At 50.3% G+C, this 17,243-nt stretch overlaps 2 protein-coding genes across 3 annotated transcripts in view; both read right to left on the bottom strand.

The window, feature by feature from the left end:
- Ift81 (intraflagellar transport 81) overlaps positions 1-479 on the bottom strand; it is a 67,740-nt gene extending 67,261 nt beyond the window's left edge. The window contains exon 1 of one of the 2 annotated variants that reach the window (XM_013503735.1): positions 335-479. The gene's annotated coding sequence lies outside the window, so the exon portion shown is untranslated. The remainder of the gene's footprint in view (positions 1-334) is intronic. The other variant, XM_005403140.2, reaches the window with a different exon arrangement.
- On the bottom strand, positions 1-16,795 carry LOC106146502 (translation initiation factor IF-2-like; the record flags this gene model as incomplete). The annotated part of the gene is given in 6 exon segments (XM_013503569.1): positions 1-334; positions 1,599-1,685; positions 3,461-3,525; positions 13,349-13,436; positions 13,567-13,796; positions 16,764-16,795. Coding segments are annotated over 6 exon segments (836 nt in total), but the record flags the coding sequence as incomplete, so codon positions are not given.
- Positions 16,796-17,243: the final 448 nt, after the last annotated feature.

Here is a 17,243-nt window from a genome sequence, read left to right as displayed (position 1 = left end):
GATGTGGCACAGCTCGGGACAGCCCGACGCGCCCGGCTCCCAGCCCGGCCCAACCGCTGACCCGCAGCCTCCCGGGCGCTCCAGAAATAGAGCCCCGAGCCGGGGTGCGGGAGCGGGACAGGGACCCCAGCCCCAACCGGGCCACCGGCGGGGGTGCTCGGGCTGCCGGCCGCCCACCCCACGGGGACCGGCCCGTGGCCCGGCCCGGCGGGACCCTCCACGTGGGACGGAACCGCGACGCCCGCTCCTCGCGCAGCTCGGGGCCGTGAGCGGGCGGGAGCTCGCTCTATTTCAGGGTTTGGGGGAGTTTCCGACCGCGAGTTGGCGAGGTTACCTCAAATTCTCCTCCCGAAATCACTTCCCCACCCCCACCCAGGAGGCACCCGCGCTCCAGCTCGTTCCTAAGGACGAGCTCCTTGGTTGCTAGGCTGCGGCAACGTCACTTCCGGTAGTTGGGGCGCTCTCGGGCTTTGGGGGCGGGACCCTGATGGGGGATCCGACCACGCTCAGGGCAGATTCCCAGGATCTGACGCCTGTCAGAGCCCAGAGCTGTTGGGCCTGTGACCCTGACTTAGATGCGAGACAGTTACCTTTCGGAATGTCCGTCCAGCAGTTGCAGTTTTGGAAATGCTCTAAATAATTAATCTGTGCTAAATGTGTTTGCTTTTTCGTTCATTCATTTATTCATTCACTCACCAAACATGGGCAATGACTTCTTTGTTTAAGATAGGACCTCTGGGATTTCGGCTGAGGAAGCGTTTGGCCCAGGCTTCAAATTTAGCTCTTTGATATAAGTACGTCCAAACTAGGTTATGCATAGGAACAGTTGCAGAGAGTCTGAGAGTCTGGCAGGATTAAAAGGAGACACATTCATCATCGCGATTTCAGCTTCTGTGTCACATTATTGGGCCACATTCCCTGTAGTGGGAATTAATTTTTTCAATACAGTAATTTTTTTTAATATGCTGAGAGCAAGAAAAAGAAAAAGTAAATGACTTAAAGCTCTGCTTGGCCTCTAAGAGGCTATCTTTGAGCACATAAAGTAATACATTAAGTCGTCTTTGTCTTCATAGAGGTCACACCCTGGACAGTTTGCAGGGAGGTCGTTGTGCCACATCACTGGTGAAGTTGGGAAGTTCCTGGAAGAGAGACCCCAAAATTGCACTGTCTGGTTTGGGGGAGGCCTTGGTTGGTGAATAGTATTTTGAGCTTATCCTTACTAGACTGGAGATCACTGTAATTTGGTGATATCAGGCGGCAGTGCAAAGAAGAAAACAACAACAACAAAAAAATCATATTCTTCTGACCCTGAAAAGAGAATGGACTGCTCAAACCCATTAGGAGAAACCAGCTACAGAGAACATCGTCAGAGTTACAGCGACCCAAACATAATAAGTTAGAATACTAGGCATTTCACTGTGTTTATTTTGATTTGTTTTTTTTTTGAAACAGGGTCTTACTACGCAGTTCAGGTTGGCCTTGAACTCAGTGTGTAGCCCAGACTGTCCTGGAATTCACGGCGCTACTCCTGCCTCAGCCTCCCAAGTGCTTGGGTTACAGGAGTGCGCCACCACACTCAGCTATTCGGCGTTTTTTACCTGTCTGGAGCCATGCTGGCTGCTGGGACTGCAGTGGAGGGCAGGACTTGATCTGATTCCTGCTCTCATGCAACTGGTTGTACAGTACTGGAAGAAGATAAAAAGGGTCAGGACTGAGATAAATGCTATAATAAAAGCATCCAGCGATGACCAAGCCTAGATAAAGGGCCCCAAGGTTATCTAGGGAGGCAAAGGAGCCATGTTTCAGATGCAGCGATGAGTAAGTCTCGTTAAACTAATCAAACAGGAAAGAACTTTCCAGGCAGAAGGAACAGTACATTCCAAGATCGATCCTGTTTCTGGCTGCCAAACCCTGGCCACTTGGAGAGAGGCTGAAACTTTTCCCAGCTCACCGACGCTCACACCCAGGTGGGGAAGTCAACAGCTAGATATTGAAAAGCTAAATAATTAAAATAATCGGGGAGAAACACTACCAGATTGTACAGGAGTTGTTGAATGAGCTGACCCCATTGACAGTCCTGCCTTCCCAGTGTGGAGTCCTGGGTCCGCCGCGGTGCCGGCTTGAGAGATTCCCTCACGGCTCTGAGCGCTCTCATCTGTGAAGCACGGCCACGTAACCCCGTCCTCAAGCGAGCCCACGCGGGGACCGAGTGTGTGGGCACAGCCAAGCAGTCAGAGCGGTGGCTGATCCTGGGAAACACTGAAGACCTTTTCACCTTTTTTGATTTTCTTTTTTTCAAGCGAGATGGTTAGATCTGCTCCTTCTGTGAAGGCCACAGAAAGTCACTGTGCTTCCCTGGTCCTTCCGGTCTCTCCTCCACCTGCGCCGCTGTGCATGCATGCTGCTCTTGGCAGCGAGGCGCCTGGGACCCTGTGTGAACTCCAGTCAGCGAGGGAATCCACTCTGCAACTAACCTGGAATGGACTTTGTGCTTACTGTGGTCGCTCTCGGAACAGCCAGGAGAGCGTGAGGGTAGTCAGCATGCTTCTCGGGGCGTCTGTGTTGACGAGCTCATAACTTGGGACAGAGAAAGACAGAGACAGACACAGACAGACAGACACACAGGGCCCCTTTTTGCTACTATCTTGTGGTTCCTTGAAGGTAAAACCTTGGGTGGATTCACTAGAGCTCTCTGAGGAAGTTCTCAGCAGTATTTCACAACGGGGAGGCATTGCTGGGTTTTTTTTTTTTGAGGCGGGGTCTGACTGTGTAGCCCAGGCTGGCTTTGAACTCAGCCTCCGGAGTGCTGGGATTAGATTGTAGGCGTGTGCCACCACACCCAGCTTTGCTGGTTCCACCTCAACTCACTGTTCCTTGGAGATTATGTTGAGTCTTCTAGTAAGCACCCCATGTTCCCTTTAGGCTGAACTGTATTTAACATTTATTGTTTGTTTGTTTGAAACAGGGTCTCTTTGGCCTTAAACTCACAGCGACCCTCCTGTCTCAGCCTCCCGAGTGCTGGGAATCAGGCATGTGCCACCATTCCTGGCTGACATTTTTGAGATGGAAGGAAGGCCTAGCTCTACGTGACAGTAGCCGAAAGCAGCCAACTTCCACTCCACTCTCCTTTTTAGCAGCAGTATTGAGAATTCAGTGTATAATTCAATGACTTTTACCATATTTACAAAGAAGAGTAAACACTGCGGACACAGATTCTACTGGCCATGTCAAGTGTGCTTTCCTCTGCGTGGAGTGGCTAGGAGCAGTAGGTTTACATCCTGCCGGCTTAGCAACCCCTATGAAAGTAGAATCTCTTCTCCAATAGTTTCAGGAAATTCCAGGGCCACCTCTCATTGGCCCAAAACATGTCAGACCACACTTGACTCAACCTATGACTCTGATGACCGCAGTAGGAGATTAAATGACTCCGATTCCTCAAGAGGAAGGCCAGCTTTGTTACCTGAGGTAGAGAGGCCCTGCGATAAGAACAGGCGTCCATACTTTGCCCGGCAAAGGCTGTCACACCTTGAAGGCCACACAAGAGAACCAGAAGGGGGAAAATGTGCAGCTACTGATTGTTGGGAGGGTCTGTATCCGCGAGAACCTCCTCGATTTCCTTCCAGCAGACTTCAGCCCTAAAGCAGGTCTCCGTCACGGGCAAAGCGAGGTCCTGGGATTACAGCAGACCCCCGCCCCGCCCCCAGTCCCCATGGAAATCTGAGGGTGCCGGGAACACTGTGTCTCCCGCCCCGTCTCATCCCAGAACTTCCAAACAAGAACTTTCCTGTGCCGAGGACAGGGAAGCCAAGCCAATTTTCTGGTTTTGATATTAAATTTAGACCTTTCATCCTGACTCTGAGATATTTCTGGATCCTGCATGAGCATTCAGGGGATGCCAGTCTTCAAGATGCTGTCCCATCTGGGGCGGCTCTGCCTGCTGCCCACGTTATCTCTTTCTCTCAAGACTGGGAAAAATGACCCAGGTGCGGGAATGAATTTAGAAGGAAGTGGGTTATTTCGCCATCCATTAATTGCCATTGAATGCCTCTGCCGTCTAGGATACTTGGAAAGGAAAGGAATTAAATTTGAATGGAAACCCAGATTGAGGTTTGCAGATATCCTAAATTGTCTCTGATCTGGCAATGTAATCTTTTTTGTTTGCAATTTAATCTTATAGGTATGTTTAGTAGCTGAATGTGCTTTCTTAAAAGGTAAAAAGATAGCCTGGCGTGGTGGCACACGCCTGTAATCTCAATAGTTGGGGGCTGAGGCAGGGGGGTCACGGTGAGCTTGAGGCCAGTCTGGGCTACATAGTGAGACCCTGCCTCAAAAAAAAAAGAAAAAAAAAAAAGGTAAAAAAATAAATAATGTGTGACGCATTCAACTAAGTGGATAAGATTTCATATGATTTTTTTTTTCATATGATTTATAAAATGCATATCTGCTACTACATTTTTGTGACATCGCTTTTCTTTTTTTAAATAGAGCTTGTACTTGCAAATGGACTGTGGTTTTCAAAGAATAGAAATCACTGATGAGATTAGTGGGCAGTATAGGCCAGCCAAAGTAATATGCAGCTCGTGTTGGCTCTTTGGTTAGCTGCATGTTTTGAAATTCAGGGCGCACCCCGTGTTCTCACCGGGCCCATAACTGTGTTGCTATATGTCGGGTGCTTTTGTAAGTACTTCGCGTACCTGTCAGAATTTACTTGAATAGTAATGTCTGCGTGCACTCCCTGTTTCTCCTTTTGAAACAGTCCCACTGTCTTGGAAGTTAATCAACTTAGCAAGACCCTGTCTCAAAGTAAAAAATTTTTAAAAGGGGCTGGGGAGCAGAGCATGGTGGCACACGCCTGTAATCCCAGCACTCAGGAGGCTGAGGCGGGAGGATCGTTGTGAGCTCGAGAAAAACAAAAAGAAAAAACAAAGAAACAAAAAAACAAAACAAGAGAGAATGGAGGGGCTGGGGATTTAACTCAGCGGCAAAAGCGCCTGCCTGGCAAGCGCAAGGTCGTGAGTTCGGTTCCCGGTACCAGAAAAAAAAAAAAAAAAAAAAAAAAAAAAAAAAAGAGAGAATGGAGAAGAGATGCTAAGAAGCAGCCCACGAGAGGGGTGCAGGGTAATAAACCCGGAGCAGCCCCTGAGAAGGCGGAATCCTCCACCGAGGCCACATCACCAGCCCAGTGGCTTCCAGTGTGGCCGAAGCTTTCTGTGTCCCACAGCTGGTATGGGAGCACCAGCGTCACTGGACCTGGAAGGACCTGGAGGGATGATGGATGACCAAGCAGTCACCAGGGTGGGCGCTGAGTGGGGCCTGGAGCTTGGTGACTGCAGAAGCGCCCAGGGCCTTGGCAGACTCAGCCTGTGTGTGTGTGTGTGTGTGTGTGTGTGTGTGCGTGTGCGCGCATGTGTGTGTGTGTATGTGTGCGTGCGCGCGCGTGTATGTGTGTGTGCATGTGGAGGTGTTCTCTTTAATCAGATCCCATTTCTCTCCAACCTAGCAGAAGGGGGCCTCAGGGCTGGATTTCAGTAGATTATAAAATGACGCTACTCTTCTTGCAAATCTGAGTTGTGGACTGAAATCAGAACCTCTGTTAGCATCCTGCAAGGGTAAGTGTGGGACACTCGGGGCAATTAAGGAAAGCTTAATACAGGACCACGTGTGAAGGTGTGGGCAGCGTTGGGGGGAGCAGACAGTGCTGCCCCAGAGCCTGAGCAGGGAGAGGAGGGGACAGGCAGCAAAAGCCTGAAGGAGCTGCAGAGTGGAGGGGCCGCCTAACAGGAGCCGCTGCATGTGGCCAGATCTGAGCCCTCTGCACCCACCTGATCTCCCATTGGCTAAACCCAGCAGGGCGGCAAAGGGAAGGAGGTTACCCTGTGGGTCTGCCTGCTTAGACAAAGAGAAGGGCAGAAGACAGCAGGAGGGGCAGGCTGACTATTATTATTGTTATTATTATTTAGTATATGTTTGTGATACATGATGATTGCATTCATCTTGGGGAATTGGTCCATATACATAATGCGGACTGATTCTTTTCCTTTTCTTCTTTTCTTTTTTTTTTTTTTTTTTTGTATTTTTGAGACAGGGTCTCGCTATGCAGTTCAGGCTGGCCTTGAGCTCACTGTGTAGCCCAGGCTGGCCTTGAATTCACAATGATCCTCCTGCCTCAGCCTCCTGAGTGCTGGGATTACAGGCATGCGCCAACACACCAGGCAGACTGATTCCTTATAGGTTGGGTTCTCTGACCACAGTGATGGCCAGTCCACCCACCCTCACATCTTCCCTCACCCCCTTGTAGCTGACACTCTGAGTACTGCACGGAGTCACCTCATCACCTGTACCTACATCATCTCATTTAATCCTCACCACTAACAAGTCTGCACAGAACCTTCTACTGTCTGTGCTTTCCCACTTTATAACTGAGGAGACTGAGGCCCGGAGAGTGGACTGAGGACCCCAAATCACAAAGTTAGCAGCTGGCTGAGCTAAGGTTCAGAGTGGAATCTACTTGATTCCAAAGTCATTTTCACCGACCCACTAAACTCAACGCCTGCTCGGAGCCTGAAAGGACCACAGTCAACAGCCGAGGTGGGAGAGGAGGGGCTCTCTGCCCAGAGGCCCATGACTGGGAGGAAATGCTGTCCCCCTCTCCGCCTCCCGGGTCTGCCAAGCAGCATGGTCTCCTTAGCCCCGTGGGTCAACGGCTTGAAATGCAAGCACAAACCCCCGAATCAAAGCAGGGAAGATAGAGTGAAAACACTTGGCCGATGATGGGGGAAAAAAGTGTATTTTCATTTCAGATGCCTTTCAAGTGCTTTTTTTCTTCCCCAGCTGAATGCTCAGTGTATTTATAGAATTCAGGGGGAGTATTTAAGGGTAAGCGGCAGTGGAGCTGCATTTAGGGCCATCAGGAAGCTCAGAATCATGCAGAAAATGATTGATGGGGGGGGCGACAAGAAAAAGGCCAAGGACAGCGGGGCATAAATGGGTTTTGTCCTGCATGTTGCCAAAACCTTTTCATCCTCCTGGGCTGGTGACGTCAAATCACAGCCTGAGACTGTGCCGTAGATGGAATCACAGAATCAACGTGATGGGCGAGGGGGCGAGTAGGTCAGCAAAGCACGCTGTGCACAGGCGGTCGAAAGGAAGTCAGATGTGAAAAGAAAGGAAGTCCTGAGCCTGCAAGATGCTGCACTGAGCGAAAGAAGCCAATCACAAAAGGACATGCGGTTTGAGTCCACTGACATGAAATACGGAGGCTCAGAAAATCCAGAGACAGAAACACAAAACTGGGGGTTGCCAGTGGCTGGGTGGAGGGAGGAAGGCAGAGCAAGCGCTTAGTGGGTACCCAGTTTCCTTTCGGGGTGATGAGAATGTTCTGGAACTAGAGGTGATGGTTGTACTATGTTGTGAATTGCTAGATGCTATTGAATTGTTCCATTTAAAATGGTTGATTTTATGTTATGAGGATCCCACCTGATTACAAAAAATTGGGCAGCCAGGCCCTGGGAAGTCAACCAGGTCATTCCACGTCCTTCAAGCTGTCCCATCCCCCTGCAGCTGAAGTCCCAGCCACTGCAGGGCACAGGCCTGAGACCTCACCTCTCTCTCAGCTCCCCAGCTATGGATCCCTTTGTGTTGATCAAACATGCCGAACCTGTCCCTGCCTCAAGACCTTTGCATTCTCTGCTCTATCTGCAGCCTGGCCTTCTTTGGCCAGGTATCCACAAGCCTGGGTTCTTCTCGTCATTCAGGTCTCAGCTCAAATGCATGCTTCTTTGTCAACAAGGTGTGAACCTCTTTTTTTTTTTTTTTTTGTCTTTTTGAGACAAGGTCTCACTATACAGTTCAGGCTGGACTTGAGCTCACTTTGTAGCCCAGGCTGGCCTCGAGCTCACAACGATCCTCCTGCCTCAGCCTCCCAAGTGCTGGGATTACAGGCATGTACCACCACGCCTGGCTTCAAGGCCTGATCCTCTTAAAATTGGGACCCTACCAGCCATTCTCCATCATTGCATGGTACACACTTTGAGTTATGGCCTCTTAGAGGATACCAAGGGCAGTTTAGTGGGTTAACATTTGGTTAACCCAGGCAACACCTAACAGGGCCGGATACTTAATAGATACTTAATAAATATCTGTTCTCATTGAGTAGGTTGTTGTTGAATCAGCTCTCATTTCTTGGGTGCTGAGCATTGAAAAGTTTTTTTGAATGTGTTCTCATGTATTTGAACACCTACTGTGTGCCAGGCACTATTCAAACTGCTGCTGCAACAACAAGAAATAAAATAGACTATAACTCCAGCCCTCGTGGAGTAGATTTTCAGTGTCACACAAGAACAGTAATGAATAAATTCTTTGAAACTTTTTTTTTTTGTCTTGGAAACAGGATCTTTCTATGTCGTTAGGCTGGCCTTGAACTCTTGACTATGTAACCCAGGTTGACCTTGAACTCATGATAATCCTCCTGCCTCAGCCTCCTGAGTACAGGGATTACAGATGAGTGCCACCATGCCTGGCTTTGTTGATAACCTTTTGACAGAGAAGTCAGGCACCTTGCCAAAGGTCACACAGCTAATTAGATCCCCCTGACACCTGCGTCCTCGCCACTCTGCTGTAGATGTTTGGTTTTGCCCAGGATGGGCCTCGGTGCTCACAGATCTCCATCCCTGCCATTGCTCCTCAGGGGATCAAATTTGTCCTTCTGGGAATCAGACCCAGAGCAGAGGGAACAGGCTGGTCCTGTGACCTCAGCGTCCCTGCCTTCTCCGCTTAGGACCCCTCCACGCCGTGACGACAGTGACGATGACGGCTCACACCTGGGGTGTTGCAGATTTGAACCAACGATCTCAGTCACTCCCACTGTCTTATCGGCATGTGACATCCCCAAGTGGCTGGGGCCGGGAGGCCGGGCAAAGAATGCAGGCTGGGTAAAAATAAACCTGCCACATTCTTTGGCAGCCCCCTGCCCCCTGCCCCTTGCCGCTCTGCCCCGTCCTTGGGGCGGCAGAGTGTGCCAGGGGAGGCAGAGGCGCGGAGCACAGGGTTGGGGAGCAAGCGCCGCTGCCCTCCAACCCCGAGGAAGACAGGGAGAGAGGGAGAGAGGGAGGGAGAGAGCGAGATCGCCTTATATGGGAACACGCGCAGACAATGTGTGGCAATGGCTTGGAGGGCAGCACGGGTCAGATACCAGACAGATGGAAGAAATTAAACATGGGACAGAGCGTGTTCCTGGGCCTGAAAACAGCTCTTGTTTCCCAGCGAGGCCACACAAAGCCTCACCCGTTTTCCTTTTTTGCCTAAGCCGAGCACGACGTGCACCCCGAACCCCACACCACTTTGATTCCCGCCCCCGACTCCGGCCTTTCCTTGGCTGGCAGAAGTCTCGGGACTTTAAAGTCATTTCCTGGATGAGCAGAGTTTCTCATTGCACATGGAGAGGAAAAGGCTGGGCCTGCTGCCCAAGCTTCCGATACGGCTGCAAAGCGCGTCCTCCAGCGCTGCGTGAGCCGAGGGCCTCTCGCTTCTCCTTCATTCACTCCGCCACCCGGGCCGGGGTGGGGAAGGTGGCGCCGGTGACGCCAACAACAATCACCGTTACGATTCACTGATGTGCACCCATCTGATGAGTATTTCAACAGCTAGGAAGAACCTACTCAGCACTCTCCCCGCTGCAGTCATCGGTGACACACACCATGGGTGGAGAGTCACCCGGTCCCTGCTGTGTGGAGTTTATTCACGCGGAGGCGGGAGAAGGCAGCGGTGACGGCTGATACGAAGAAATAATTCCCTGGGGTTCTCACAGCAGCTCTGCACGCTTGCTACCACCGTCATCGCCACGTAACACAGGATTTTTTTTTTTTTTTTTGTACCAGGAATCGAACTCAGGACCTTGGGCTTGCCAGGCAGGCGCTTGTGCTGCTGAGCTATATCCCCCGCCCTAACACAGGATTTTTCAACCTCAGCACCAGGGACATTTTGGGCTGGATAAATCTGTGTCACTGTAAGATATTTAGCAGTGTCTTTGACTTGTACCCATTAGATGCAAGTATCAACCAATCCCTTTTTCCCAGTTGTGACAAAACGGCTTCCCCATATGCCGCCACACGTCAGCTGGCATGGAGGGCCGAGTCACTCCCGGCTGAAGCAGATGGTAAGCAGAGGCTCAGGCTGGGGAAGGAATTTCTAAAGGTCACCCCCGTTGGTGAGTAGGACTCACACCCCGGTGGTCCCTCAGACCCCAACATCTGGGTCCTAACCATGACGCTGCAAAACTACTTCCTCATAATAGACAGCTGGGAGTTTGTATGGCTATAAACTTCATTATCTCATTCCACAAAATCGAAGTCCTTTGACAAGCTGGCGCTGATGGGTTCAGACGTGCACAAGATCCAGTGAGACCCAGGGAACACTCGCCTGGGAAGGGTACAAGGGGGAGCTAGAGTGGGCAAGAGGGTCTTGCAATGACACCTGGGAAAGGTGAGAGGGAAGGGGTGGGCGGAGCTCAGCCACCAGGGCATGCTGGGAACCTTCTGGCCAAGCTTCGGGGGATGCCTGAGCCCAAAGTTCCCGGAAGAGGAATCCCAGAGCAGGCAGCAGAGGGGCTGCACTAGGATTCACACTGCATGCAGGCCCCGTCTGAGGAAATGCAGCCCCGGCATGAACTTGGCAGATCCAGAGGGGTGGGAGTGAGGGCTGCCATCGCAAATGCTCTCCAGGTGCACACCCTAGAGTGAGATGGGAGCGCGTCATCGGAGTGTCCCGTTAGTTACATTCATTTAGGCAGCATTAAGGACACCAGCAGAGACAGAGGGTGTAACTCAGCGGCACAGCCCTAACCTGGCATTCAGGGCTTCAGTTCCCCCCCTAGCACCGCCAGAAAAAGAAAAGGAAAAAAGTTACCAGTCAGCAGGAAGCGGTGCTGTACACCTGTAACCCCAGCTCTCTGGAAAGTGAGGAAGGAGAATCATAAGTTCGAGTCCAATCTGGGCAATTTAGCAATTTAGCGATGCCCTGTTTCAAAATACAAAGATAAAGAGGGCTGGGGCTGTAGCTCAGTGTGAAGGCCCTGTGTTCAATTTCCAGTACCAAAGGGGAAAAAGAAGGTCAGCAGCAGCAATGCAGTGGGTGACAAAGACAGGCTGGCGTGCTTTAGGCAAGAGTGTTCTCTTTTCCTCCACAGCCGTGGGCTTCTGCGTGGTGATCACAGCCAGCCCTGATGCACACGTCACAGTGAGCACGCAGAGCACAGCCTGTGGGCATGGGCGCCGTGCCAGCCTTGCTTTCCTCGTGTGCACGAGGGGGTCACCCCCCCCCTTACAGGGCTGCTGTGAGGGCTGAATGAATGCCTGTGACAGTGTGTGGAACTGCAGGACCCCCCCCTTTCTTTTTTCTTTTCTTTTTTTCACATAAAATTTTGAGTATCTGGGCTGCCTGGTACACCAGGAAACCTGGCCACACTGCATGGTGTCCGTGGGCCAGAGCTGACAAGAGGATGTTGTGCTTTATGGGGCCTGCACTGCCGGTTTGCCACAGTCCCCACCACTCCCTATTGTCTCTGGCCCTAAAGCCAGCGTCAGTCAGCACATTCACTGTCACATTCACGCTATTTTTCTTAGAGTAATGTTCCTCAGCCTCACACATTTATCAGAGAGGAAAGGAACGGGGAGATCAGAAGGGCCAGGATCTTTCTTAGTCCTGCCCCATCACTCAATCCCAGGGAGCCCCTGCAGCACCAGCATTGACCTTCCGTCTGCCACCCTTTCAAGCTCGTCTAGAATTTCCCTCTAAAGTCATCGCTGCTGTCTCATAAGAATCCCTTATGGTTCTACTTCCCTTCAAATTTATAAGCCACAATCAGCTCTGGGTCGTTCACATCTTCCGGCACCCCAGGTGTCTGCTTTTTTCCTTCCGTTTTAGGGAGTTTGAACAGGAGAGATGACATGGTTGACTCACAAGGACACAGCTGGCTAGTAGTGGCAGAAAAAAGTCCTCCTGACTCTAAGTCTGATATTTTTCCATTACTTGAAGCAACAAAGAGTATTCAGACTTACAGTTGCACAAGTCAGGCAGCTCACTAAAACTGGTTTAAGCAGAAAAAAGGCAATTGACTCCTTCGTGTAAATGGAAAACCCGAAGCTGCCGTGGACGTCAAGCGCAAGCAGATGGAGGAGCTCCAAGGTTGTCCTCGGGGCTCTGTCACTCCCTCTCCATCTCGCTTTACTAAGTTGGCTGTATTTGCAAGCAGCCACTCTACTGATGAAGGCAGGACAGCTGCCAGCTGTCAAATCCTATTAGCTTCAAATCCAATGGGAAGAGTTCTCCTTCCAGACCTTTCCCAGCAAATGGAATCAAGCCTCATTGGTTTTGATTGGCCAGATCCAGTCACATGCTCACCTGTGACCCAATCACTGGTCATAGGGATTGGCCAGACTCAGGTCATGTGACCCAACTGGTAGTGAAGGGGTGGGGTTAGCTACACCCAAAGAGGAGCTGAGGGTTTACAGTGGGAAGGAGTTCGGTGCTATTATCAGAAGAGGGGAATGAACGTCTGCTAAAGAAAACAAACAGCCCCCCCATCCCACAACAATAAACAAAACCTGTCAGTGGTGGCTGTCTTTGAATGGTGGGGTTATGGGTGACTCTGCCTTTGCTGCTTTGGTCCTTTCAGTGTTTTCTAGCATGAGGGGAAAGAAAGAATCCAGATGGTAATAGCAAAGAGGAAGTAACGCAAGTCTGGTGAAACAGCCAGCCTGTAAGCAACGTGAAGCCAGGGCCGGTCGCTGGTGGAGCGCTGCCCCGGACCTTCGGCCGCGGGGCCCACACAGTATCGGGGCTAGCTAGAGCTGAAGCCACAGCATCGACCCCTTTCCCTAAAGCCGGCCTCCCGTTCCTGTCTTTCCAGTGCTCTGAACCCCACTTCGTGTGGTACCCTCCTTCCTTCGGGGAGGCAGCCCTTGCCTCGGGCGAGTCCGTCCAGCCGGGCTTTCTAACCTCAGCACGGTAGATACAGAGGCCAGACGGTGGGGGACTGTCCTGAGCACTGTGCCATGTCCAGCAGCACCCCTGGCCTCCGTGCGTACTGGTAGATGCCAATAGCACACCCCTCCCCTAAAACTGTGACAACCAGGGGTCACCTGGAGGACAAAATGGGGTCTAGCTGAGAACCCCTGGGTCTAAATCTTCATGTCAATCTCGTTGCCCTGGCCAGTGATTGGTTCAGGCAGAGCCATGTGACCCACTTCTGGCCAATGAGATGTGAGTACAAATCATTTGGGGAGGGTCGCTCCTTTTATAAAGAGACACAGAGCGTTTGCGCCGTTTGCTGGTCCTCAGGATTTTGCCTTACTTGGATGTGAGTGTGGGAATGCAGTTGCCAACTTGCAGCCACGAGGGGCCCTCATTCAAGGGCAAAGGCATCGGAATGAAGGTGAAACCTGCCGGAGAGGATCTGCTCAAGTTGTTGAGGGGCTGCGTGAGCCTTCTTGTACTTTGCTTGTTAAATCAAAGCAAAGCGCTCCCTATGTTAAAGTGTTTAAGCTAATCTGAGCCACGCTTCTCTGTTACGTCGTCTTATCCATTCCAGGAATCGATTGAAGACGTTGTGCATACAGCGCAGAAAACCGCAACAGTGACCGGGAGGCTGGGACAGGGGTATCAGAATCTGTCGCAGGGGGCCAGGCTGTGGTCTGAGGGTCTCTTTCAGGAACCTCTGCCAATCAAAAGCAATTTCGGCTCCCTCGGGAATTGCTAATAACTGGTCCCGATGCTTGATGGAGGAAGGGTCTTCATTTCTTCTGCAAAACAAGAACCGATATTTGAGCGAGAACCCACTGTGTCTCATCGCATAAAAACAGCTACCCAAGCCGGGCGTGGTGGCGCACGCCTGTAATCCCAGCACTCGGGAGGCTGAGGCAGGAGGATCATTGCGAGTTCGAGGCCAGCCCGGGCTGCAAAGTGAGCTCAAGATCAGCCTGAACTACATAGTGAGACCCTGCCTCAAAAAGACAAAAAATAAATAAATAAATAAATAAAAAACAGCTACACAACACCAACATGTGTGGTTATTAAGCTACTATTTCTGGGAGTCTACCAAACTGCTTCTGAGATGGAGCTGATTAAGAAAGAGCTACGATGAAAGGCAAAACTTCTAGAAGCCTCAGTTTCCCTAGCTGTAACCTGGGAAGGGCGAGATGAGAATTCCCTGATCCTGAGGAGCGTTGGAGCACTTCATGAGCTGTAAAGCAGGGAAGGGATTATTGACTCTGACATCCCAGACCGACAGCATCCAAATAGTCTAAATTTAGGGTGTGGCATTACTAATTGAGTCTTTATATGTGACCTTGGTAAGTTTCTTATGCTTCTGAGGCTCTGCCTTCTTGTCTATACACTGGCAAGATCTTGTTCTGACTATGCACTGAGGCCAAAATAAGGCTTTTAGGAAAAGAGAGGCATATACCATTAATATTACTGTATTTCTCAATTTTCTTGTCTGGAGTCAGACAATAGCCGCCCAGATTTCATAGCGAATGTCGGTGCACTGCTTCCCTCTGGTGGTCAGAATTGGTACTACCGATAGTTATAATAACGGAAGGGTTCTTGAACAGAGATTTCCCCCTGGGAAACTGAGGCACAGAAAGGGGAAAGGACTTGGCCCAGAGCACAGAGCTAGCCATGGAAGAAGTGGAGTCTCTAATTTGAAGTTCCTGAATCTTTTCACTTTTTAGAAGTAGAAAAAATGAGGGCAGCTGGGCATGGTGGCAGATTCCTCTGATCTCAGCTATTCTGGAGGCCCAGGCAGGAAGATCATAAATTCAAGGCCAGGCTGGGCAATTTAGCAAGACCCTGTCTCAAAAATAAATTAATCTGGGTGCGGTGGTGCGTGTCTGTAATCCCAGCACTTGGGAGGCTGAGGCAGGAGGATTCCTAATTCAAGGCCAGCCTGGGATACATAGTGAGTTCAAAGGCAACCTGAACTGCGTACTGAGGGAGATCCGGTCTCAAAAAAAATTAATTAATTACTTAAAAAAGCAGAGGATATAGCTCAGTGACAGAGTGCTTGGTTAGCATGTTCGAGGCCCTGGGTTTAATCCCCAGTACCATAAGAAGCACAGGCGTTCTGGACAGATACATATTGAAGCATGTGTTGGTGACATTCACATACACATTGACACATATATGACCTTGAATCCTGTTCATAGCCCTGAGGCACTGAGGAGGACACCGATTTTAGAGAGGTTAAGAAATTTGGCCGCAGTCACTGGGTGAAAGCTCTAATCCCTCTGGCTGGTGTGAGTAAGTAAAGTATGCTTTTAAGGACATAAATAGGGGAAAGCACATGATAGCCTGGTCAAGCTGGACCACTGGCCTCCCCGCTGTGGGGTCCCTTCAGCATCTTGTAAAAGTGTCCTTCCTCCATCCAGGTCTCAGCCCTGGGAATCCTACTGATCTGGCTCAAGCCCCATATTTCGAGGCCCTGAACAGGTTTATTGTTTCTTCTTAATATCTTCCCTTAGTGGTCATATTTTCTGGCAGGCCTTTTCTGACTACTCTATTTAAAATTTCAATCCTCGCCCTTACAACTCAATGACAAAAAGACAAACAACCCAGTTCAAAAGTGGACAAGTGATTTGCACAGACATTTTTCTGAGAGATATGCCTATGGCCAAGGTGCCCGTAAAAGGTGCTGCACCCCCAGTGATCCGCATCAGGGAACTGCAAATCAAAACCGTAGAGAGCCCACCTTCTACCGTACTATGGCTGTTATTTCAAACTGGAAGCTGGAACTGGTGCATGTTTGGTGGGAATGTAAAACAGTGATGCTGCTGGGGGAAACAGTTTGGCCAGGCCTAAAAAAGCTACACCTAGACTGGGCGTGGCAGTGCACACCTGTAATACCAGGCCTTGGGAGGCTGAGGCAGGAGGATCATTGCGAGTTTGAGACCCAGCCTGGGCTACAAAGTGAGCTCAAGTCCAGCCTGAACTGCACAGCAAGACCCTGTCTCAAAAAGATTAAAAAAAAAAAAAAAAATTTACACCTTATGACTCAGCAATCCCACTTTTTACCAAAAGAGTTGAAAACAAGGACTCAAATACTTTTATACAAAAGTTCAAGGGGTTGGGGGTATAATGGGGCCGAGGGTATAGCTCAGTGGCACAAGAGCCTACCTGGCAAGCGCAAGGTCCTGAGTTCAATTTCTGATACCCCCCCCCAAAAAAAAGTTCATAGCAGCATTATTCAGAGCCCAGAGCTGAAGACAGCCCAACCATCTGATGAGTGAATCAGCAAGATGTGGCACAGATGTCCCTCAACCTGACAACGGGGTCATGCAGATAAACCCACTGCAAACTGAAAATATTGTAAGTCGAAATGCATTTTATGTAGGCCAGGTGTGGTGGCGCGTGCCTGTAATCCCAGCACTTGAGAGGCTGAGGCAGGAGGATTGCCGTGAGTTCAAGACCAGCCTGGGCTACATGGTAAGCTCAAGGCCAGCCTGAACTGCATAGTGAGGCCCTGTCTCAAAAAGACAAAAAAAAAATGCATTTCATGGACCTAACCAATAGCATGTCACAGCTTAGCAATCAGCACACTGTAGGCTGTCACTATTTCCCTTGTGATCTCGGGACTGACGGGGAGCCGCAGCTCATCCCTGCAGCCCAGCATCATGAGAAAGGATCCTACCCTTTGTAGCTAGCCTGGGAAAAGACGCAAATTCCAAACTCACCATGGGGCTTCTCTGGCAGGTGTGTCACTTTAGCTCTACTGGGACATCACATCATCATAAGCAGCCGTCATCTCGTCAGAGGCCATTTGTACATCCGTACAGCTCAGCGGTGTTCAGCCGTGACAGAGGATGAAACGCTGACACAGGCTATGACCAGGATGAGCCTTGAAAATATTACAGTAGGTGAAAGAAGCCAGATGCGAAAGACCACACAGTGTATCTTTTCATATATGGGAGACATCGGGAACAGGAAAATCCATAGCAACAGAAAGTGGGCCGGGGATATAGCTCAGCAGCACAGCGCCTGCCTAGCAAGCACAAGGTCATGAGCTTGATTCCCGGTACCAAAAAAAAAAAGAAAAAGAAAAAAGAAAAGAAAAGAAAGAAAGAAAATGGGGCTCATTTTTGTCCTCTTCCTGAAGATCTGCGTTTCGTAAAACATAGCACTCATGGAATCTTCCAGAAAGGCTATAGCCCCAGCCAGGGCAAGAACCAGATTAGTGCCAGAGCCCTGTAATC

The sequence above is a fragment of the Chinchilla lanigera genome, unplaced genomic scaffold (genome assembly GCF_000276665.1).
Source record: "Chinchilla lanigera isolate Chin_1 unplaced genomic scaffold, ChiLan1.0 scaffold00081, whole genome shotgun sequence".
Lineage (NCBI taxonomy): Eukaryota > Metazoa > Chordata > Mammalia > Rodentia > Chinchillidae > Chinchilla > Chinchilla lanigera.
Note: the sequence above shows the minus strand (reverse complement) of the source record. Positions and strands in the feature narration are given on the sequence as shown.